The 25,158-nt window shown below is 29.8% G+C and overlaps 2 protein-coding genes across 2 annotated transcripts; both read right to left on the bottom strand.

Moving 5' to 3' along the window:
* Positions 1 to 2,111: 2,111 nt before the first annotated feature.
* Positions 2,112 to 6,192, bottom strand: LOC111893125 (protein POLAR LOCALIZATION DURING ASYMMETRIC DIVISION AND REDISTRIBUTION). The gene is made up of 3 exons (XM_023889199.3): positions 5,509 to 6,192; positions 4,614 to 5,222; positions 2,112 to 2,323 (listed from the first exon to the last, which is right to left on the bottom strand). Exons 1-3 carry the CDS (start codon positions 5,912 to 5,914, stop codon positions 2,223 to 2,225), a joined length of 1,116 nt encoding a protein of 371 aa, XP_023744967.1. The 5' UTR covers positions 5,915 to 6,192; the 3' UTR covers positions 2,112 to 2,222.
* A 2,417-nt stretch (positions 6,193 to 8,609) lies between these two features.
* Positions 8,610 to 10,000, bottom strand: LOC111893072 (lipid phosphate phosphatase gamma). Its single transcript, XM_023889147.3, has 2 exons — positions 9,145 to 10,000; positions 8,610 to 8,918 (listed from the first exon to the last, which is right to left on the bottom strand). Exon 1 carries the CDS (start codon positions 9,836 to 9,838, stop codon positions 9,170 to 9,172), a length of 669 nt encoding a protein of 222 aa, XP_023744915.1. The 5' UTR covers positions 9,839 to 10,000; the 3' UTR covers positions 8,610 to 8,918; positions 9,145 to 9,169.
* Between the last annotated feature and the right edge of the window lie 15,158 nt (positions 10,001 to 25,158).

A 25,158-nucleotide genomic window follows, 5' to 3' on the forward strand; every position in this document is an offset into this window, starting at 1 on the left:
GTAATAATAATAAAAAATTTTAATTTATTTCGCTGCTGTTCATAAAAAAACAAAAAAAAAAACAAAAAAACTTGTACATTTTATTTGAAACTAATTACAAATCTTATATTCAAAGAACCATTGATAATTTTTGTTATTAAAACAAGGATTTACCTACTAAAACTTGTTAACATATTACACATACTTACATGGATATGGTTTCCTATCGAAAAACAGTAGAAAAGAGTCCACTTCCAGACAACAAAATGTTTATTGACTAAATAGCAAATATAAGTCAATTTATTGTAATTTAGTGCTCAGTGAAACCATAAAAGTAATTTATTATAATTTATAAAATAGCTTATAAGCTAGTTTATGGATAAGTTAGTTTGATTATTTAAGACGGCTTATTGATAAGTTAACTTACAAATTAAAAACTAAATTTTCAGTTAATTTAAGAACTAAAACCTAAAAATATATAATCTTTTAGGGATAATGACTTGAGAAGGTAACGAACTTTTAACTTTGTTCACATTTAGTCATTAATTTTTTTTCATGTTTGATTACCTCTGAATTATTTGAAATTGTTCACATTTTACCCTTATAACCAGTTATAATCGGTCATAAGGGTAAAATATAAATAATTTCAATAATTTATGGGTAACTCAAGCGGAAAAAAGTTTAATGACTAAAGATGAACAAAATTTAAAGTTTATTACCCTTTCAAACCATTATCCCGCAAATGGTTCTAAATGTTATTAAGAATAAGCACAAATTAAATATGAAGGTCACAAAAATGAAGATGTAGTAATCGTGTGATATACATTTATCATGTAAAGTACTAGAAATTATGGGTGGCAATTGATGACACAACACGACAAAAATACACGACACGAAACGAAATTGAAATGAGATTGAAATTCGAATTCATGTCCGTGTCGTGTCGTGTCAGGTGTAAAAAAAAAGACGTTGTGTCATATCGTGTTCGTGTTCAAATTTTGACATGAAATTGACACGATTTAACATTTTTTGTCGTGTTTTTCGTGTTATGTATGAATAAATATTAATTAAATACATTAATTGTTATTTAATGTTATCTTTGTCGTATCGTGTCGTGTTTGTCGTTTTTTAATCGGTCGTTTTCGTGTTAGTTCAAAAAAACCCAAGATCGTGTCGTGTCGTGTTCGTGTTACATAAAACCTTGTTGTGTCGTGTCGTGTCAGACAAAAACACGACACGATGACCCAATTTGCCACCCCTACCAGAAATATCACTTAGAAATACAATATAAGCGACTTTAATCACATAGAAATTGAAGAAACAAAGATTATGATGGTTTCAGACATATACTTAGAACACAAGACATATACCTAGAACACAGGCAACGATTTTCACTCCAAATGGTGGAGACAGAAGAGAGAACATATAATAAAAAAATCATGAAGATAATACAATGTTTAAAGAAATCTTTGTGAATTTGTAATTATTCATATTTTAAATTTTCCTTAATAAAAAAAAGTATAAAAACACATCCCAACCACAAATATGATATGAAAAAAGGTAAAATTCCAAACACCCAAAATAGCTCCCCACCATTCCCTTCTAGTATCTATTTTTCTGTGCAATCTACTAAATCATTTACATGTTAGATTTCCCTTTTGGTATTTTTACAAAACTACCCCCAACTCCCCTTTGGAGACATACCATAGAGCATGTCCACATCTAGTATAATTTAGGAATTTCACCCCGTTTTGACGTGACAGATCATGTAGGAGAGTCACCCAACACTCCAATAAACAACACAACAAATTGTCAACATGGATTTCAGAAATTATTTCCTTTTCTTGCACACAATCAAGAACTTGTGTCTTTTGAGTTTTGACCCACACAATAATGACTTGCCCCTACTAACACCAAAACACACACAATCTATCACTAGACCTTCACAAGATCCAACATTTTCTCAAATAAAAAAATTGGATTCGGACAATGATTAATTATATTTTAGGGCTCTTAACAATCATATAACAAGTTAGGTTATGGAAAATAAAGTTTTGTTTATAAGAGACGAGGTCACGTTACTAGAAAAATAACTTTTTTTTGTGGAAGTATAGTGAAATCTTTTGAAAAAATAACTTGAAAGTACCAACGATTAGGATTTAAATATCTAGAAATAAAATATTGTTATGTTATTGTATCATATAAACAATGTTTAGCTAGGTTAGTATATGAAAATATGAATTTCAATCGAAGTCTATTGCTCTTTTGATCCCAACCATTGATCTTCCATTCCCATTAATCAACTTGTTATGAGCTTCATCGATCTGGCCTTCTCTTTCTTCATCTGAAAAATAAAGGTTTTATTTTCAATAAAAGAAAAAAAAAACTTCATATCATACATACTTATAAAGATAACATTTTTTCTTGAATCTCATGCATTTGAAACCCTCATTCTTTTTTTCTTTCACCACATTCATTTGAAACTCCCATGACTTTTCAATTTATTTATAATAATAATAATTATAATTTGGTAATTAGGTTAAATAAATATCAAATCTAAAGTGTATTCATATATAAACTAAATTTCAATACTAAAATAATATATTTAATTCTACTTATAAGATTATGTTTTTTTTAACTTTTAATATATTATACTTAATTTATTAGTTTTAATATATTGTTGAATGTAAACCATTATCATTTTAAAGGTATAATTTTTGAGCAATTTGTATAAAATACTTAAATTATTAATTAAAATATAACATTATAAGCTCAACTTAAATATAAATTTTATTTAACTTAAACAACCCAAATATTATTTTATAAATAGTTAAAAATGATAAATTGTAGTGTCTTTCTAATAATGATTCTAAGTCGGTTAATAAGGTTAAATACATATCAAACCTAAAGTGTAATCATAAATACACTAAATTTCAATTTTAAAATAATATCTTTACTTCTATTTATAAAATTATATCTTTAAATTTTAACATATTATATTTAATTTATTAGATTTAAAATATTGTTGCATGTAAACCATTATCAGTTTAAAGCTACAATTTTTGAACAGTTTGAAAAAAATACTTAAATTGTTAATTTAAATATAACATTACAGTGTCAACTTAAATATAAAGTTCAATTCCACTAAAAAAACCAAATAATATTTTGTAAATAGTTAAAAGTGATAAATTATAGTAATAAATGCAAAAACTAAATTGTAATATCAGTTTAACTAAAATATTTCCTAAATATATTTATATAATCGTTAAAAAATTTCAAATAAGTAGCTTAAAATAACTTATAATAACAATAGTTAAAAATAACTCTATATAAATGATTATATTGTTACCTTTAAAATCAAAAAATAATGTTTGATGTTTTAAATAATTATAATGATAGAAATTAAAACATTAAGCAAATAAATTTTAAAAGATTAGTTAAAAATAACAACTATAAATAGTATTAAACCATATATAATATTTAATTTTATTGATGTGTAACTCGCGAGTAGAAGTCATTCAAACGATTAAGATTATGACGTTATAATAGATTTATATATTATCATATAATTCAAAATAATCAATATATTATATCAAACTAATATTGTTATATTTTAAAAAATATATGTTTGTAAAGACTTCAACTATATAGATGTTTCTGCGCATTACAATGTCAACTCAAATATAAATTTCAGTTTCATTTAAAAAAAACTAAAAAATATTTTGTAAATACTTAAAATTGATAAATTGTAGTGATAAAAGCAAAAACTAAATAGTAATCTCAATAATAATTCAAGCGATTGAGAGTATGAAGTTATAATAAATGTATATATAATCATATACTTCAAAATAATCAATATATTATATCAATTTAGTATATATACAAATTATTATATCAAATTTAACAACAACGTTATTATTATATTTAAAAAAATCATATATTTGTAAAGACTTCAACTATATAGATGTTTCTGCGCAACGCACGGGCATTCGCCTAGTTATATAATATTGGTCAAATCCATAACAACAATGTTTTATGTAATGTAGTGTGAAATATGAGTAGGAGAAAGAATTGAATGAAATATTGTTTTGTTTTCACCGATGGAATAGATTATTTTTAAAGGAATATGAATTTTTCTATTTTGTTAATTTTCACTTCTAAGATAGGGGGTGTGTTTTTATTCCATCAAGAAATTGAACGAAAACTAATAAAATAACCCATTTAATGACAAAATTTTAAAGATTTCATGATTGTAATTGAATTCCGGTTTTATTTTCTAAAAGTAACTAGACTAAACTTTTATTAAAATCTGAAATGGGTTAGTCACTAAAATGACCAAAATGATTGGGGTTCTATGAACATTTAATACAAAATAAATAACCACCCATTTTACAAAATGGACCACTTGAATACCTCTTTTGGAATAAGATGAAAAAAATTGAAAACAAAATTACATCATTTTTTCTCGAAATGTGTCATCTAGCGAAAATCAAAATAGAGATTTTACAAAGAACATTTTGCATAACGAGTAGTTATTCCGTAATAAATTTTAAAAAAAGGTGGTTAAATTTGTGATAAGAACCTTTCTATTTTGGTTATTTTAGTGATTATTAATGAAGAAAGGAAACGTGTACCTGAGGGACACGTCAGAGAAAACTCAGTGAGACGTTTAACGCAATCCTTCAAAGCTTGAAGCTCCGATTCCTTCTCCAAAAGCTTGGAATTCGTAAAATGCAATTCCGATTCCAAGTCAACAATTTGACTTTCCTGTTGTTCGATTAGCAGATGGCATAATTTCTGATCAAGTTCGTATGGGATTACACCACCGCTTTGATTAGATTCCAAATCATGATCTTGTGATTTAGAGATATGAAGTTTTAAAAGCTCAGATTCAAGCTCCGCTTCTAATTGATCCATTTCTGTTACCTCTTGATGTGGTTCTTCCGTGATCATGCTAATTGCATCATCAGTCGCCGGAAAATTGTATGATTCAATATCGTTGTTCTCCATGGGTGATTTCTCGAGAACAGATTGATCCCATTTGATATCTACTAATTTCTGATTTAGGGTTCTTTTGATTTCTGAATTACGCGATGATTTTCTTTTGAAGATTTCGTTTTTTAATTCTTGAACGACCTTAGCTGTTTCGTCTACTGCTGTGTTTAGTTTATCGATTTCGGCTTTTCCAGCTGACATCATGTACATTATTCCAACTCCAACTCCCCAACCGAATGATGATTTATCTGAACATATTGAAATGAATCAAAGGCATGAGATTTTCTGAATCTAGCTTATAATTCGAAATGGGAAGCCAATTAGTGATGAGCACCCCTTTACATTTCATTGCCTAATGCTCATTGTTCATTAACTCAACTACACTAATCAGTATATAAACTAAAACCAATTAGGTCAAACGAGAAAAAGGTCAAATCTTTTGCAAAAGCAAGAACATACATAAATTGCACATTCGCACAACACAAAAGCATACGATAACTTAAGATTATGAACATAAAAAGCCAAGTATATTACCTTTGACATCAAACGAATCACATTTAGCAGAAGCATTTCTTCCGATACGCCTTTTCTTCAAACAGACTGTAAATTTCTTCCCATTCTTTCTCTGATCGTCAACTAATCCATCACCAATTTTCTTCTCAAACCCAGATTTTCTTTCATGGTTTCCTCTAGCACCTTTAATCCCGCCACCACGACCCAATTTCTTCCGAGGATTCTTTGACCCATGTGAAGTACTGGAAAACCTAAAAATCGATGATGCATCTTCTTCCAAAATTGAAGTTTCTGATTCAGCATTCTCGATAGGTAAATCAAGGTTTAGCGGTGAATAATTCGTGGGTTTGTCGTCGTTTTTGTGGAGAAGTTGTTTAGCGAAATACCCAGATCCTGCTATTGCTGCACCTAACAAGACTTGCCACATGGTGTGATCTTAATCGAGAACTAGGGTTTTAGAGATATAAGATAAAATTTGAAATTGAAGTGGTTGTGTTCAAGACTTCAAGGGATTTAAACGAAGTAGGTGAATGCAGTTTATAGATTTGGAGGCACTGAAGAACATTTAGGAAACCGTACCCATCATCAACACATGGAAGTAGCAGAGCCAAATGAGGGGCGACGAAGGGTCAAAGAAAAATAAAAGAAAAAGCTGAAATTCACGTGCTTCCTGATTTTGAAAAATGTTTGATTTTTGGAGGGAGTTTTTCAATTTCAAGATTTTTACTGGGGTAAATCAGTAAATGCAACACCTTTTGTGGTTTTTGAGTAAATTGCAAAGTTGGTTCTACTTCTATCTCAAAAAGTATATAGTCGGTCTAGAATTGAAACTTTTATGGATGTTTGGTCTTTATAGTATCTTAAAAAATATAAATTTAGTCCCTTGAGTTATGTGTCGTCTAAAAAAGATTCAAAATGCATTTTATGTGATACCATAGAGATTAAATCGGCATTAAAATTTCAATTTTGGACCGACATTCAAATGAAAAAATAGATTCAAACTAAATTTATTTATACCACAAAGACCAATTTTGCAATTTACTCTTGTTTTTCTTAGATCGGTTTCGAGTTGCCGAATTAGCGGGTCAAAATACATTATCCATAAAATATATGGGTTGGCGGGTCACAAGTTGACGGGTTGGAAACATCAACCCAACCCAACTCACATAACCCGTTTAATTATATTGTTCGCGAGTTAGTGGGTCAATTTCAGGTCAAACAGTAATGTCATTTTCGGATAACTTTTGACATTTTAAATTTATACTAATTATACAAGTCTCTAAATTAATTAATTATTAACATTTTACAATTATTAGAATGAAAAGAACAACCAAATATTAATCTAACATAATAATTTAATAACCAATACATGTGAAAGAAAATATATATATATATATATATATATATATATATATATATATATATATATATATATATATATATATATATATATATATATATATATATATAATTGGGTTGTCAGGTTGACCCACGAATCCAAACAAATAATTCAATCCAACCCAAGAAATAAATAAGTTGACGGGTCAAAAATCTCAACCTAAACTTATTTATTTGCTTATTAGGTTACGGGTTGGATCGAGAATTGTCACCTCTAGTTTTTCTTAAAATGTATTTCTCTAACTAGGGTTTACGGGTAAAGCTTTTATGCACCGCCTAATCCCCGCTATGAATGCCATGGAGGCGCGATGAGTGTTTGTGACAAGGTATGTAGTACTTCCAATAAAATAATGATAATTTTACGTTTGGAAAAAGAATTGTTATTATTGAAAACAAAAAATGAGTCTGGTTCATTTTTACGTCCTTTTATTTTAATACATACTTTTTTAAGAGAAAATATGAGTGTTGCACTTATCGTTACTTTCGATAGCCAATTTTAACATAATCCATTCACCAACGATTTACATCAGGTTTGATCGGTTTTGGCTTAAATAATCATCTCAATTAATGTTTCCCTAATTTCCGTCCCAAATTTATATATACATATAAAGATTTGTTGCATTCAATTGTAATTTTGTTTATATTTGGTTTTTGAGATGTATGACTTTAAATAATAAGCAATTTTGTACAAATAGTATATTAAATTCTGATCATGTTTATATATACACATCTAAATTCCTAGAAACGCCACTAGTTTATCACAAGTGGAGATTAAGTTCGGTTGTAATATGTGGATTGTGTCCATGATTAGGCTTTACTCTAACACTAAGTTGACCAAGTTAAGGTGTTAACTCGAGAGAGTGTACGAGAGCGAGAGAATGAATACAAGAGTTCGAAATTGCTTACTGGTATCTCCAATGATGCAAGTATATGTGGTGTTGGTGGGGGAGACATGCCTTGCCTTTTAGTACAAGGTACAACATGCTTTTACAAGTTTTGTCTGCTATGTCCCTCCATTTACGGGTCGTCCCTAATTGTTTGTATGATTCGAGATATTGGAGCCAATATTCGGACCACGGGCCTAGATTCTTTGTCATGGGATCGCAAGAGTCGGTCTCAGGAGGTATGTATTATAGTTATGGTTTCGGGGCTCGACCAATAGTTAGGGTATACCACCAATAGGTAGTGTATTGTGTTTGTAAGCAACATATGAAATCATGACATTTTGATGATATTTCATGAGAAATCGTTCATGAAGTAGTTGTAGAATTAGATTAGTTAACGATTAAATGTCTAACATAAAACTTCTAAAGTCATATGATAAATTATTGGGCAAATTGTATAAAATACACCAAGTTTACATAAAATTTTGTTTGACGTGTTTTTCTTTTTCTCAATTAAGTCATTAAGTTTACCGTTTCGTTACAAATTTAACCAATAAACTGGTTTGTTTCAGGTGTTTCATGTTTCTCACTTGCTGACTAGACAAAAAGCTAATGTGGTTTCCATATAAAATGAAAAATATAGAAGTACCAAAATACTACAATCAAAGTTTTATTTTATTTTTTGGTTATGATTCTGTTTTGGGACATACAAAATGAAAAATATATGGAATGTGCACTGCACATCATCCACAAAATCCAAAAGAAAACACACACACACACACACACACAAAAAAAAAAAAAAAAAAAAAAAAAAAAAAAAAAAAGAGGATCATCCAAACACACAAAACAGTAGCAAAAGATTAAAGACATGGGATGTAATTCTTCTTTTACAACTTTCAACTTGTATAATAAAATATGACCAATTAAACCATATAAGATAAACTATAAGTGACTAGTTGCAACAATACAATCAAGTTCTAATAAAGAGTAAAGATATATATATATATATATATATATATATATATATATATATATATATATATATATATATATATATGGACTTTTAATTTTGTCAAATTAAACACATTATAGACCCACTGCAAATCTTTTAAACACCAAACAGCAGGCCACCTTCCTTCCACATATCACCTATGAACAAGAAAAAACAATTGATAATTTAGCATTGGATTCTTGAATCTTGATGATGCTAGAAAAAATCAAATCTTTAGTGCTAAATTGGTGATAGAACAGTAGAACACCATGTTTTCAAATCCAATCTTACCCTATTCAAATAAAGATATGATATACAAAATTTACATTATAGAATCAATGAAAGAACAAATGTTCATAAAGATAAAATCATAAAATCACTTACCCAATTGACCAATTATATTCTTCAATCAATCTGCACGCTTATAAGATGAATGTCTTCTTGCAGCTATAGCATTCTCGTATTCAAATTTCAACAAATTTGGTATATGTGAAGTATCCTTAACATAAAACCACCTACCAAAAAAACTCTCCTCGATCACCGGAAAAAACCCTCTGAGAATCGAATTAACCACCCAAAACCACAACCCACCAAGAAAGATCCCAAGTCCAGCACCGGCGAACACCTGGGCGACTGTATGGTACCCCAAATAAACCCTAGAATACATCGTAAGCAACGCCAATGGCCAGATCACAAGAGCTACTAACAACATCTGCTTTCTAAACAAAATCCCGAACTTTTTGTAAGTCAGCAGAGTCAAATATGTTGCGAAGAAGAACATGTACTGGGAATGACTCGAAGGCCAACCGTGGGAATCGCACATTTCAAGCAGCACGCAGGTCTCCGGCCGGGCTTGTTGGACGTTGGTTTTGATCACTTCGTTGATGAATTGGGAAATTGTTAACCCTAAAGCGAAGAACATACCTTGGAGCTCTCGACGGAAGAGGAAGTGAGAGACAAAGCCACCGAGGCTGATGAACACTGGAACTAGTGAAATCCATGCTAAGAAACAACCTAATTGATCTCCTTTAAAGTAACGGACATGGGTTAGGGTGATCGCTTTCAGTTGGTTTGACATCGATGTAAATGGGATTGTTAGGGTTTGCAGTGAAGTGATCGAATTTGGGGGTTTTTGTGGGTGATTGATCGAAGGCGATTTTGGGAAGAAAAAGGTTCGACGTGGTCAGTAATGGAGGAAAAGGACTGTGAGATCAGATCTATCTGAGCTGTGTTATGATAATAACCGTAAATCAAGGCATGTTAATAAAAAAATCAAATCAAATTCTTTTTTTTATAAAAAGTAAACAATATATAACAGAAAATATAGCTTTTATTATCCATTTGTTAACGTATTAATTGTGAGACCCGTATATTATACGGATTGATTAAAACAAAATGTTAAGTATGAACGATTAAATATAAATTTTATTTGAATTTGAAATTGAAATAAGTGAAAATTATGAGAAAAAAAAACATACAAAAAATAAAAAAAATAAAAATTATGTATTTATTGTGTAGTACACGGGTTAATTATAACAAAATGTTAAACATAAAGGTTTAAACCGTAAATTTATTTGAAATTTAAAATTTAAATTTTAAAGTTAATGGTATGTTTAATTTATGGAAACCAAATTAATAATATATTGAAAATGAAAATTAAAGTAATGACAAGTGGAAAATAAATATATCTTAAATTATGACAAAATGACATGTGGCTAATAAATTATGAGAGAATAACATGTGACAAAGTCATTTTCATTTATTAGGATAGATATTTATGACTTTTATATGCAAATATCATAAAAAAAACTTAACTGCTAAGTATGATAAAATCATAAAATCAGAAGACTAAGTAACGATTTAATTTGAAAATTATTGAAATATTATATGCTTTGGTCAATCTTAACTATGGAATGTAACGTACTTAATTATTTATTTGTTATATGAAGTGACTTAGCATGTTTAAGGTGCATGTAACGTTTGAATGTGTGATAGATTGGTGTTGGGCTTGGAATTACGGGCTTGTAGTTGTGGGCTTTGAAAAAATGTGTAAATGCCTAAAGTGGACCAGCGGAGGGACTTAAAGTGTAGATGTGTAGAGTTGGAGGACTGAAGCTGGCATACTGATTTAGAGCTTAGCGAAACCATCTTTAAGGAGTTCTTTGTCTGGCCTCTTAATGATCTCATTAAGAAGCTTAATGATCTCATTAAGAAGCTGGCTCTAGATTATTCAGATTCAGAGTGTTTGATTGAACCTTTTTCACCCTCTTAACCGGTAAGATGTTGCAAAAAAAGATTTGATTCGGAAAGACATAAGGAGGAGTCTGAACAAAAAAAATTACATCTGCTATCATTGCCCTAACAACAAAACACCGTCCGTCTCTTTTTTTTGTTCTCCTTCCTACATATCAAGCACTCCTCCCTTGTTCCCCCTCTTTTTCAGCGTTGCCGGCAACTTCCCTATAAGCCTTCGACTTTGTCCCCTCTAATTGGTGTTTCAATCATGTTCTTTTGCTCGATTTTGTATGAAATTTGTGTTTTAATCATGTTCTGGTTGCTCGTTTTTTAGGGTTTGTATGAAACCCAATTTTGTGCTCTGTTCTTGTTGCTTTATTTATGAAATCCAAATTTGTGCTTTGTTATTGTTGTAATTTCTTCATAGGTCAAAAGCTTGATGAACAGAGCTTGGATTTTTTTTTTTTGCAATCCGGTTATATCTATCTTTAATCTTTTATTAATATTTTAAATTATCCAATTGAGTTTGTCCAATTGGTACAATTATAGTAAATCCCCCCCCCCCCCCCCAAAAAAAAAAGCACTAATAAAAGAGTAAAAAGTGTGTTTGTTTTTGCTTGAAAATCTAAAAATAAAAAACGTGTCTTGTTGCTCGTTACTTTTGATTCTCCACAGTTGTAAGGAGTAATGTCACTAAGGATGTCAACAATGAAGGAAAATATAGGTTACAAAATTTTTATGCACTAAGTGGCGCAAAACATTCAAATAATTCAAATGATTATGGCACATGTAGCCTATTGAGGATCTATGTCCTTCACATACAGGCAACATATTATGAACTATCATCCTACAAAACTTTTCTAATGAAAAGCGAATTAAAAAAAATAATAATAAGTAACATACCTTGAAGATTGTTATTGCAAACAACCTTGAATCCTTCTTCAAATTTTTTGGCAGCTAGCATCACAAATGTCGTGTCTCTGATGGTTCACACCCAAGACTAGCAACGAAGGATTATGTAGAGGGAGGAGGAGGCCAGATCTATTCGAGGAATATGAGTGTCAAAATTCATAGCCCTAGGGGTCTCTTTATAGTGCAGTCAGGAAACCTTGGATAAACTCAAACTCAATATAATAATATTATCTTGAACCGGGAAATTATCCAACTTTCTAATTATCCACATAGATAATTCTAGAAACCATAAGGGCTCTTAAAACCGTCCATAACTCATGGACGGTTCTAGAATGTCTCTTTATCAATTATTGAACAATTGCACTTCAGTCCCTGCACTTTTAATTAATTCTTTTAATCACCAACTTAATTCCAATTAATTTATGATTAAATATTAATTTAATATTACTATTTCTAATTAATATATTATTTCCATAATATATTAACAAATTACTTATTTCAATTCTATTAATCAAATAATAAATCGTTATTTCTCTCCAAATATATCTTGTCCATCGTTAGGTTTGAGCGCAACCCAAAAGGATTGTGATACCATCAATTCAAGTTTATACAAATTATAGTTATGGGCTTAGACACCTAATCCAACAGTCTCCCACTTGGATAAGTTTATAACTATAACTGCTAATATAACTTCCAAATTGATCAGCAACTTGTAGCTACCAAAAGTCGTTGTCGAACTCTGACCTAGTCAGTTACGCGACCTAATATAAGTGATCATATAATCCTCCGTTCTGCTAAATATCATTCGGATATGAGACATGGAACATAATCAATCTCATTGTCTAATACTTTGTTTCCTAGTTTATGATTTGTAATGACAAAGAACTACTAATCGAACACATCAATTTAGTCATGGGTGGGCCCGACACTATAAGTCAACACCAAATCATCGAAGGGTGTCACAACTAGGAATTTTGATGCCTTGTAAACATTGAACAATGATAACAAATGTGAACCAACAATGTGAAAGCATGTATGATGCTTATTCAATAACAACAAAACTTCCATCAAACACTTTATACAAGCACATCAAATAGTCAACAAAAGGATTGGAAACTTAGAAATCCCGGTTTAAGTCCATTTTGGACTAGGATTTCCTTATTGGACCTAATGGACCAATAAGCTTCCAATTTGACTACTTTGGGCTTAGGACTCTTATATGGGCTCTAATTTGGACCCACTTTCATTTATTTTAACATTTTGGGCCATATTGGGTCTAGAATGAAATAAAATACACTAATGGACCTTATTGGGCCATAACAAAACTAAATTGCCCTAATGGGCCATAAAGCTCATACTTTGATGAATTTTGGGCTGTGAATTACCCTAAAAGGGCCAATGGGCCGAAAATCATTAACTTGGGCTCCACAATATAGGTTTAAACACAAAAGGCCCAAACATTCTATTCTTCCTCTCTCTCTCGGCCCAACTACAAAAGAAAGGGGAGGAGTTGACTTTTGGTGCCACCTCACAATTATAAATGTGGTATCCATGCACTCTTCTCATGTTCCCATGCATGGTCACTTCAACACTCTCTCTTCTCTCTCTTATTTATCCTCGGCCGAGAGCAAGGGAAAACACACACACACACAAAACACTTAAAACTCTCTCTAAGTCTTCAAGAACATCTTCTCATTTCTCCTTCAAAACCTTCGAGATTTAAGAGCTTTTCAAGGAGGATTTTTCACAAAATTCATCATCTAAGGTAAGTTGATGTTTAATCTGTGATCTAACAACTTCATTTCATCAAAAACCTCTTCCTAATATATTCAAACTCATGATCACCGTCTTAGAAGCCTCTAAGTTCGAGATCTTCCAAGAAGGCTTGCTAAGATCGAATCTTCTTCATTTCTCTCTTCAAAAACCGAACCCACAACTCAAGGTGAGCTTCATACCCCTCTCTTTTTGGTTTTCATGAGTTTTATGGGGGAGAATACAAGTAAAATGTGTAGATCTATGTGTATGTGTATGCTATGTATGATTTTATGCATGTATGTGTGACTTTATGTGTTTTTGTGTTGAATATGTAAACAAAAAGGGCAGAAATCTCGAGATCTATGACATAAGAAGGAAATCAAACATGATCTAAGTTATCTTACACTAAACTAGTCAAGAATAACAGCTTATAAGATTGTTATAAACATATTTCACCACAAAAATTCATTTTTGGGCTTAAATTGTCAAATATACAAAAGTTGGGCTAAAAGTTGCTAATTCACATTTTCTTAAAGGTCTAAAGGGTCAAAACAGTTACAATAATTGCTTTTCTGAACATTATGATCTTCAAAGGACTTAAAATGTAAATATTAGCTTAATGGGTTAAATTTTGGGCTTTCGGCCCAATAAGCCCAAAATTGCGAAAATATTACATTTAAAAGGGCTGAAGTAGTAAACTCTTCAAAACAGGGGATAAAAAGTGTAACAAAACTATTTCAAGGGTTAAAGATGGTTTTCATTTCCAAAAAGGATCGAAAATGTAAAGCTTTTGATTTTGGGCTAAAAGTGTAAAAATTACAAAAAGTTGGGCTTTAACAGGAAAATACTATTCTGGAAGGGCTGAAACTGTTAACAAAATAAGTTTCGAGTTAAAAATATCATTTCAACAAATCTATGATGCAAAAGTGTCAATAAAATGTTTTAAGGGCCTAAAATGATTTTTATTTTATATTAAGGACTACATTTGTTAAATTATAAAAAGAAAGGGGCTGAAAAGGTCAAACCACTATTTTTAAACCAATTATTTTATTTATAGAATATTGAGTCAAAAATACTAATCTACGGTTTACAAAAATCGAAAGACAAATACACGTATAACTCCAAATATCGTTATAAACAAATCGATCGGTCTCGAGTCGATACAAAACAACAATTGTTAAATCGAACTCTCCAGTAGATATGCAATACCTAAGACAAGTAAACATTCGACACTTGGGCTTGAAAGTTTCAAATCATGCTTGTTGGACCTTGCAAGTCCATTAAAACGATCTTTGGGCCCAAGGGATAATGATTATATGTTATTGGGCCTTCTATGACCCAATTCCATATAAAGGGACCTTCAATGGCTCTCAAATGCTATTACGCCCTAGTGATCCAATAGTATTGCCAGTAAAGTCAAAGTAATCAAATGCGAGATGGGCCAACGAGTCTTTCGCATCCCCGACAGCCTAAAGTGAACTCACGGAAGTAGTAGGACTTTGTACTCCTCTTCTCCTCGTTTGCTAGGCTTATGAGTAATCAAAGTAAACAGATTCAGGTTATTAATCGATAGTAATCAAGGTTGTTTGGATTAAGTGAGTGATAACGGGCGACGCCTCTAAGGATCGTTCGTAGTCGGTAGTTATAACTCGCCATTATCAATGCATGATTATAACGACTCATGACCCGAAATTAATCCAACACCCTCGCGTAATCAAGGAAGAGTAAACAATAATCATTCGTTGTAGCGGTATAGAAACTCGTAAACAAGTATGTCATGCGTTATCGGAAAACATCGGGTTTTCCGGGGAAGTTCAACATTGTGCACTTGTATGGTTAATACAAAGTTTTTCAATTATACACGTGTTGAAATCATTATGCATATATTTACGGATCTTCACACCCTTTTTTTATAAACAATGGTCTTTTCAGAAAATATCGGATTTTTTGGGTTTTACAAACTACACAAATCATTTTATCACAACATTGCTTATGAACTCACCAACATTCCATATGTTGACCGTTTTTCAAAATAACTTATATTATCAGGTAACAGGTAAGCCGATGAATAAGTACCAAGTATGTTAGTGTATTTTGTTATTGAAAACTATTAAACGGTTTATGTATGGGTTTGTAACGTTAAAACAATGTACTTGATGTGAACAATTCCAGTTGTAATATATTAATGCATGGTGATGTTTATGTTATGATTCATGTATATTCATTGTGATGATATTCAATTTAAGTCACGCGATCCCTCAGACGTTTCCGCCGTCTGGTTCGGGGGTGTGACAAAGGGCCCAAAGATTTCACTTTTCCCATTAGGGAAAAAGGAACATATAAACTTTGACTTATATTCTTGTACTATTTAGTCACCAAATCATGCACAACAATATATTTTATAACATCAAGTTACTAATGCGCTTACATATTATCAGTGCACAATTGATTTGTAAACCACATCTCATATACCTCCATTTAAAGATTATAAGATATTATCGTCTCAGAATTACCCGCGATAAATTCCATGACGTAATTTTCTAAGTGTGGGTTAATCCAATACTTATATATTCCATTTCAATGTACTCATGAATATTGCAGCAACACTATTGCTATGTCTAAAACTCTTTTGACAATCTACAATCTAATTCATGACAGTCTTAATTCGCTACATACTTCCAAACGTACAATCGACCATGGACATTGAATAATTGAATTATTCAGGAAGTAAAACATGCAAAATGAAACAAAACAATAAACAATTGACAAGGATAGTAAACAATACTCATAAATAATTCTCCATTATTTAATCATCAAATGTCAATTACATGTACTTTGTTACAAGTTTTTAAATAACTATTTAACTACTAAAACTAATATCATCTCTCAGACCAATGCTCCTAGCATGATGAATATACTTAACCCTACTCAGACCCTTTGTGAGGGATAAGTAGGATTATCTTCAGATGACACCCTCTTTACAACAAGGTAACCTTCTTCTACTCTATTTCCAATGAAATGTTATTTTCTATCGATATGTATCGATCTACCATGATCTTTTGGTTCCTTAGTCAAGGCAACTGCCCCTTCATTATCATACAAATTCTCCATTGGCTCCTTGATGGTTGTCACAACTCCAAGGTCTCCAATGAAGTTCTTCAACTAAATTGTCTCCTTCGATGCTTCGCTCATTGTTATGTACTCTGATTCACAGGTAAAATCAGCCATCGTCTATTGCTTGGAACTTTTCCAAGTAATTGCTCCTCCATTCAGTGTAAACACCCAGCCAGATTGAGAACGAAAGTTGTCCCTGTTTGTTTGAAAGTTGGCGTCACCATACCCAGTTACTCTCAATGTATCACTACCACCAAGCACATGGACCCAGTCCTTAGTTCTTCGCAGATACTTGAGTGTGAGATCCCCATTTTCACATCCACAAAAGACCGATTTGTTTATGCTTTATTTTGAAAATCAAAGTATCATTTTGAAGAAAAATGTTGCGGAATTTGCTCCCAGAAAAACATGATAAATACGTTATCAAAGCATTTCTAAAGAACTGTATTTTATTCACTTTAAAACATTGGGATATCATCGTCAATACAGAAACGTAAGCATAAACAGACCTTACATTCATTTACACTAGTGATTTTCATCTCCTTAATCTCTCAGTGTAATGTAGCTTCATATCGACACTTGTGATACAAATAAACTTGAGTAGGTCAGGTTGGGAAACCTGGTAAGTACATAGGGTTTTCAACCCACAATAATATAATTATGTTTAATCATTAAACAATCAACCCAATTATCTATCCTCATTATTGTCTTTATTTCTTTAGGATCTACCCTAAAAATCATTTATCGTTCACTCAATTATGCCTAATGATTGTCCTAAGGAATAGGCACGAAGTCCATCGTTGTCAATGACATAACTGTCAATGTTATCTACTAAGCACAACTACCAATATTATCATTTAGGCGCAGCTACCAGAATTATGACATTCTCTATTAGGTGCATCTGCCGATATTGTCCTTTAGGCGCAAGTGCCAGGGTTATGATGTTCTCTATTAGGCACAGTTGTCGATATTATCCTTAGAGCACAGTTGCTAGGATGTCTAGAGTACATCATAGATCAAAAAAAATCTATAGGTTGTGGCGCAGCTGCCAATGGTCATCTATAGGGTACTAAGTCCATTGCTGCCAATGTTCACCTATACGACATTATGTTCATAACAGCCAATGTTCATCTATATCAACTTTCATCCCTCATCATTCATCTACCAATGTTTTACCCAACATATTTTGTAGATATAAAATACATATACAGTTTAAATCATTTAAAACATATATAAAATCGTTCATCCAGCATAGATAGCAAGTATACATATAATATGCACACATAGCACGTAATTTATATAAAATACTTCATATTTATGTGTAAGATGAAAGTAACTATGCACTCACCTGATAAGATGGTGATTCTGAATTCAGACAACGCTTCGCTTCTTAAAATAATTTCCTTTGACGAAACATAGTATTATTACCACTAGATTTTAGTCTGATATCTACCATGACTAATTAATAGTCTTAGTATTATCTATATAACTTATAAAGCTAGCATTTTTCCTTGAACCTCATGCATTTGAAACTTCCAATACCATTTTCCTTGAACCTCATGCATTTGAAACTCCCAAGACTATTCAACTTATACAAATTAATTTATGATTAATTGAAATATTATGATTTGTAATTCTTAAAACTCTTCAAATCATGTTATTTAATTGATGAGTTAAATGAAATATTTAGCCTATATAAGAAATTTATAGATTACATATTGCATGAATGTCAACACAAAATGATAGATTATCTTTGTAGGGTTTGAAGAGTTATATGAGTGGTTTCATGGATGTAAGAAAGCAATTGCAACTCTTCCAAATATAAATTCATATAAACTCAAATTGGGTGCATGTAAAATTTTAGATATTAACCACGGTTAAAATTTAGGTATGTTTGTAAAGGTGTATTTGAAATCATTTTTTAAGTTTATGTGTTAGGCATCCTTCTATAATCACAGGATGATGAAGTGGGATTGATAATTACTTCTCATGCGCTTTTGGTAAATCAACCATCAAACTATTTACAAGTTAGAGCAATTAAGTTTGTTAACATGTATGTATATTTATATTGTCTCTCTTTTTTATGTTAAGAAAATATATTGTATGTACAAGAGAATATTATTCAACATATATTTTATATTATGTATATACTACGTTAGTTCCTATCGCTTATTTTGTTGTAAATAACATCAATAAAGTTTTTTATAATTGATTTTGTTGAAAAGAGTTTATAATTATTATTCCAAATTGTTGGTGTTAATGACGAATTAGAACGAATGATTTTTAATATGATATAACTTTATTGTTGAAAACCAATAACTATATGTGTTATAAAAATGAATTATTTATGTTCTACCAAAGTTATATGGATGTGCCCAATTTTAAATGTTTTTATAGTAATAAAAATAAATTATTTTATTACATTTGTCAATTTCCTTTTTTCCTATTCATTTTTTTCGTAAAGGAAAAGTAAAATAAATAAAATATTAATATTTTTATAAGAAAATATAAGTGAACAAAATGTACCTCAAGTGTAACATTACTCCTCCCCTAACCCACTCTTAATATATTTTTTTAAAGATTGGTCGCAGTACATAACAATTACTATAGTTTTGAAATTCAAATCATCATTTTATTTGGACCGTTCATTCTCTTCCAACATTTCATAGCTTAAAGGAAAAAATAAAGGTACAATAAAAAAGTATGAGTTGTTTTTAAATATAATAATGAAAATTTCCAAGTAAGTAGTTTTAATTATTAAAAAGTAATAATTGTTTAAAATAACGGAAAACTAAATAATAGATTATATTATATTAAAAATTATTGTTATTTGAAATAATAATAATAATAATAATAATATAGGAAATAAAAAATATTCAAATAAATTATTTATAAATTAGTTAGAAATAACTATAGTTTAAAATAATTTTAAATCAAAAACTTAATTCAATTTCATTCAAACATAGCTTTTTATATCTTTCTTATCGTATACTTAAAATTATTATAATATTAGCTACAACTTAGTATAAAAATTATTATTTCAATGATAAATACTTATAATATTGTTTATATAACATGTAACTGTTAATATTTATATTACATTATTGGACACAAATCAAGAGTTTAAAACTCTCACTACAACTCAATAGTTTTTTATTAAAATGTGATTATGCTTTCAAATTTAATGTAATTTGCCTTTATATTTTTCACTACATTCAAAAGTTTTTTAAACTTATGAGTATTAGTGTGAAATGTTTTTTTTATTTTTCATTTATTTATTATACACATTGTAGCTTTATTAGTAGTATATAAGTAAGTTCTAATTAAAAAATCATATGTGTGAAAAGATTGTGATTCAAAATGAAAGAGTTGAAAAAAAAAAGTTTTGTCGTATCAATGACTATTTCAACACAAATTTTTTATAACAATGTTTCTATATATCAAATGTATATTGATTTCTAAATATTCATTTTGAATGATTTATAAGTGTTTAATAAGTTTTGTTTGATGTAAATGTTATAATGTTGTAATGTTTTTATTTTGTTAAAAGAAATGTATATTGATTTCTAAATATTCATTTTGAATGATTTATAAGTGTTTAATAAGTTTTGTTTGATGTAAATGTTATAATGTTTTAATGTTTTTCATACTATTTGTTATTTATTTTATATACAAAGCAGCATACATTTTTTATTTAATTTCCACAACTTAAAACGTTTTATAAAATCATCAAAAGTTGTAGTAAATATTATTTCATGCTACATTGTTTGTTTTATACATATAAATAAATATATGTTTGATATATAATTTACACAACATAAAACGGTATATAAAATCATAAATTAATAGTGGAAATAACTAATGATATAAATTTATTAAAATTAATAAAACTAGTATTTTAACTATAAAGTTTTTTTTGCTATTGACATTGGTTTTACATGTACAAATATTAAATCACATTTTGATAAATGTTATTATTTTAATTAAATATTTATATTTACGCGCAACACGCGGGGATTCGACTAGTATACTTATAAAGCTAGCATTTTTTCTTGAACCTCATACATTTGAAATTCCCAATACCATTTTCCTTGAACCTCATGCATTTGAAACTCCCAAGACTATTCAACTTATACAAATTAATTTGTGATTAACTGAAATATTATGATTTGTAACTCTTAAAACTCTTCAAATCATGCTAACTAAATTGATTATTTAAATGAAATATTTAGCCTATATAAGAATTTGTAGATTACATATTGCATGTATGTCAACATAAAATGATAGATTATATTTGTAGGGTTTGAAAAGTTATGTGAGTGGTTCCATGGATGTAAGAAAGCAATTCCAACTTTTCCAAATATAAATTCATGTAAACTCAAATTGGGTGCATGTAAGTTTTAGATATTAACCAAGGTTCAAATTTAGGTATGTTTGTAAAGGTTTACTTGAGATCATTTTTTAAGTTTATGTGTTATGCATCTTTCTATGATCATAGGTTCAAATTTAAGTATGTGTTATACTATGTTAGTTTCTATTGTTTTATTTTATTGTAAATAACATCGATGAAGTTTTTATAATTGATTTTGATGAAATGAGTTTATAATTATTATTCCAAATTGTTGGTGGTAGTGACGAATTAGAACCAATGGTTTTAATATGATATGACTTTGTTGTTGAAAACCAATAATTATGTGTGTTATAAAAATTAAGTTTTTATGTTCTATCAAAACTTATATGGATGTACCCAATTTTAAATTTTTTTATAGTAATAAAATTAAATTATCTTATTACATTTGTCAATTTCTTTTTTTCCCTATTTTTTTTTATCGTAAATGAAAAGTAATAAATAAAATATTAATATTTTCATAAGAAAATATAAGTAATAAAAATATATCTATAGTGTAACATTCCTCCCCCCTAACCCACTCTTAACATTTTTTTTAAGATTGGTCGTAGTACATAACGATTACTATAATTTTGAAATTCAAAACATCAATTTATTTGGACCGTTCATTCTCTTTAAATATTTCATAGCTTTAAGGGAAAAAAATGAAAATACAATAAAAAAGTATGATAGTAGTTTTAGAATATAATAATGAAAATTTTCAAATAAGTAGTTTTTTAATTAGTAAAATGTAATAATTGTTTTAAATAATGTAAAACTATATAATAGATTTTATTTTATTAAAAAAATATTATTATTTGAAATAATAATAATAATAATAATAATAATAATAATAATAATATAGGAAATAATGAAAATTTTCAAATAAGTAGTTTTTAATTTGTAAAATGTAATAATTGTTTTAAATAACGTAAAACTAAATAATAGATTGTACTATATTAAAAAATTATTATTATTTGAAATAATAATAATAATAATAATAATAATAATATAGGAAATAAATAATATTCAAATAAATTATCTATAAATTAGCTCAAAATACCTATAGTTTAAAATAATTTTAAATCAAAAACTTAATTCAGTTTGATTTAAACACAACTTTTTATATATTTCTTATCGTATACTTAAAATTACTATAATATTAGTTACAACTTAGTATAAAAATTATTATTTCAATGATAAATACTTATAATATTGTTTTTATAACATATAATTGTTAATATTTATATTACATTATTGGGCACAAATCAAGAGTTTAAAACTCCCACTACAACTCAATAGTTTTTTTATTTAAATTTAATGTAATTTGCCTTTATGTTTTCCACTACATTCAAAAGTTTTTTAAACTTATAGTTATTAATGTTCAATGTTTTTTTATTTTCCATTTATTTATTTTACATATTGTAGCTATATTATTAGTATATAAATAAGTTTTTATTAAAAAATTATATGTTTGAAAAGATTAGCGATTCAAAATGAAGGAGTCGAAAAAAAATGTTTTGTCGCATCAGTGGTTATTTCAACACAAATTTTTTATAACAATGTTTGTATATATCAAATGTATGTTGATTTATGAATATTCATTTTGAATTATTTATAAGTGTTTAATAAAAATTTTTATCTAAATGTTATAATGTTGTAGTGTTTTTATTTTATTAATAGCTATAGTGTTTTTCATACTATTTGTTATTTGTTTTATATACAAATCGGCATACATTTTATATATAATATCCACAACTTAAAACGTTCTATAAAATCATTAAAAGTTGTAGTATTTATTTTTTTCATACAACTTTGTTTTTTATAGATAAAAATCAATATATGTTTTATATATAATTTACAGAATATAAAACGGTCTATAAAATCATGAATTAATAGTGGAAGTAACTAATGATATAAATTTATTACAATTAATAAAACTAATATGTAAACTATAAAGTTTGTTTTGCTATTGACATTGGTTTTACATGTATAAATATTAAATAACAATTTGTTAAATGTTTTTATTTTAATTAAATAAATATATTCACGCGCAACGCGCGGGGATTCGACTAGTTATTATTATATAAGAGTTAAACAATACTTCTCAAATAATATGTCCAGACAGGGGCCAGACATGAAACATCGGAGGGCAAGACCATTTTGGCATTAAAGCACTTTTGAAATCCAACAACCGCAGGCGGCCCTTCAAACCGGATTCTCCGTACCGCGAGTAGTTAAAAAGGCATTATAACGTCATTTATATAAGTCATAATAATAGCCCAAATATTTATTATATGTTCATACTAACATTACTAATATTAAATATAAGTTATATTTAAAATAGGGTAGGCGTATCTCACTTACAACGGGTTGTATTAAAAACTGGGCTCTGCGCTAACAGAGCTTCTGAGCCAAAAAGCTCTTTTTCTCAGAGCCTTCAGGCGCTCCGGGCATGTCTTCTACCGCTAGGGAAGTTTCCTAGGGCTTTGAGGGGGGGGGGAGAGGTTTGGGGAGGCTAGAGAGAGAGAGAGAGTAGAGAGAGAAAGAATGAGGGAAAAGTGTGAAGGATTATAGCTGTCTCGCACCCATTTTATAGGGTCGAGGCTTCGAATTACGTTGGGCGTACCCTCGGTGGTACACTGCGCGTAGTGGGCAAGTGTCGACCTTCTCATGGTGCTACGTGGCTCGCTTTGGACCGCAAAAGGAAAAGAGACTGCGGGGCGTGGCTTTAGTGTACGTGGGGGGGTCGGTCGGACTACGCGGGGCGTAGCCTCGCACCCAACTCGCAATTTACACCTTCGACTTCTAAAATTCGTAACTTTCGCATACAAGATCCATTTTCGACGTTCTTTATATCCACGTGTAGGTGGGACCGTACTCTACAACTTTCGTTTAGACTCTATTGGCTAATTTTTTTACTTTATTTTAAAGTTATATTTTTAACAGGCTGGGACAGGAAAAGGCCGTTAAAAATTCATAACTTTTTCATCCGACATCCGTTTTCGTCTGCATTTTTACCGTTGCGCTACTATTAGTGAGTCCTTCGATTCTCGTTTAGGTTGTGTCGGCTAAAAGTCGGTCGATCTGTTATTCCAACTCTGAGTTGCATATTGCTAAGCCAAAACTTGGAAAAATCATAACTTCCTCATACGAAGTCGGATTTGGGCGTTGTTTTTATGCACGATCTCGGTTTAACGTATGCTACGACTTTTGTTTAGATTGCTAAGGCTAAAAATCACTTTATTGTAAACTCACTTTTTAAGTCACATAGTGTCGTGCCGGTTTTGTCGCAAAACTTCGACAAACCATAACTTCTTCGTTATAACTCGGATTTTGGCATTCTTTATATGTACGAAATCCTTTTGACATATGTTATAACTTAGCTAATATTATTCATTCTAAATAACCTTCTATCAAAAAGTCGTTATCTACACTTATTGTCTCTACAATGACTAGCCCGGATCTGTGGGCGTTACATTGAGAATATTCTGAACCGCTATCCAGTGAGCTCTATTTGGATTTCCCAGATAACGACTGACCGTGCTCAAAGAAAAAGTTGCATCAGGGCGAGTACATGTCATAGCATACATGATAGATCCAACTATAGATATGTATGGAACTCTACTCATTTATGCTATCTCAGCATCGGTACTCGGACTCTAAGTCTTACTCAGTTTGGTATTACTTTGTATAGGCACTTATCCTTTCTTGGAATTTTGTGTACTAAAACGTTTTAGTACCTTTTCCTAGTATGTAATTTGACTAAGTCCAATTAGTCTTTTACTCCCGTCTCTTATAATTCTTATTCCTAGAATATATGTAGCCACTCCCAGATTCTTCATAGTGAAACACTTTCCAAGCCAAAAATCATTCTCTTGCAAAGTTGTAATGTCGTTTACTACAAGAAGTATGTCGTCAACATACAACACTAGGAAGGTTATTATACTCTCACTAGCTTTGGCATATACGCATGACTCATGTTCACTTCTGGA

The sequence above is a fragment of the Lactuca sativa genome, chromosome 6, assembly GCF_002870075.4.
Source record: "Lactuca sativa cultivar Salinas chromosome 6, Lsat_Salinas_v11, whole genome shotgun sequence".
In the NCBI taxonomy this organism is placed as follows: domain Eukaryota; kingdom Viridiplantae; phylum Streptophyta; class Magnoliopsida; order Asterales; family Asteraceae; genus Lactuca; species Lactuca sativa.

What these genes read in the sequence shown, in the direction of transcription:
- LOC111893125 (XM_023889199.3), bottom strand. Translation starts at nt 5,914, where the DNA reads ATGTGGCAAGTCTTGTTAGGTGCAGCAATAGCAGGATCTGGGTATTTC. An exon ending in TGATTCGTTTGATGTCAAAG is followed by an intron (nt 5,223 to 5,508) that starts GTAATATACTTG and finishes CAATATGTTCAG; the next exon opens with ATAAATCATCATTCGGTTGG. An exon ending in TTCTCTGACGTGTCCCTCAG is followed by an intron (nt 2,324 to 4,613) that starts GTACACGTTTCC and finishes TTTATTTTTCAG; the next exon opens with ATGAAGAAAGAGAAGGCCAG.
- LOC111893072 (XM_023889147.3), bottom strand. Translation starts at nt 9,838, where the DNA reads ATGTCAAACCAACTGAAAGCGATCACCCTAACCCATGTCCGTTACTTT.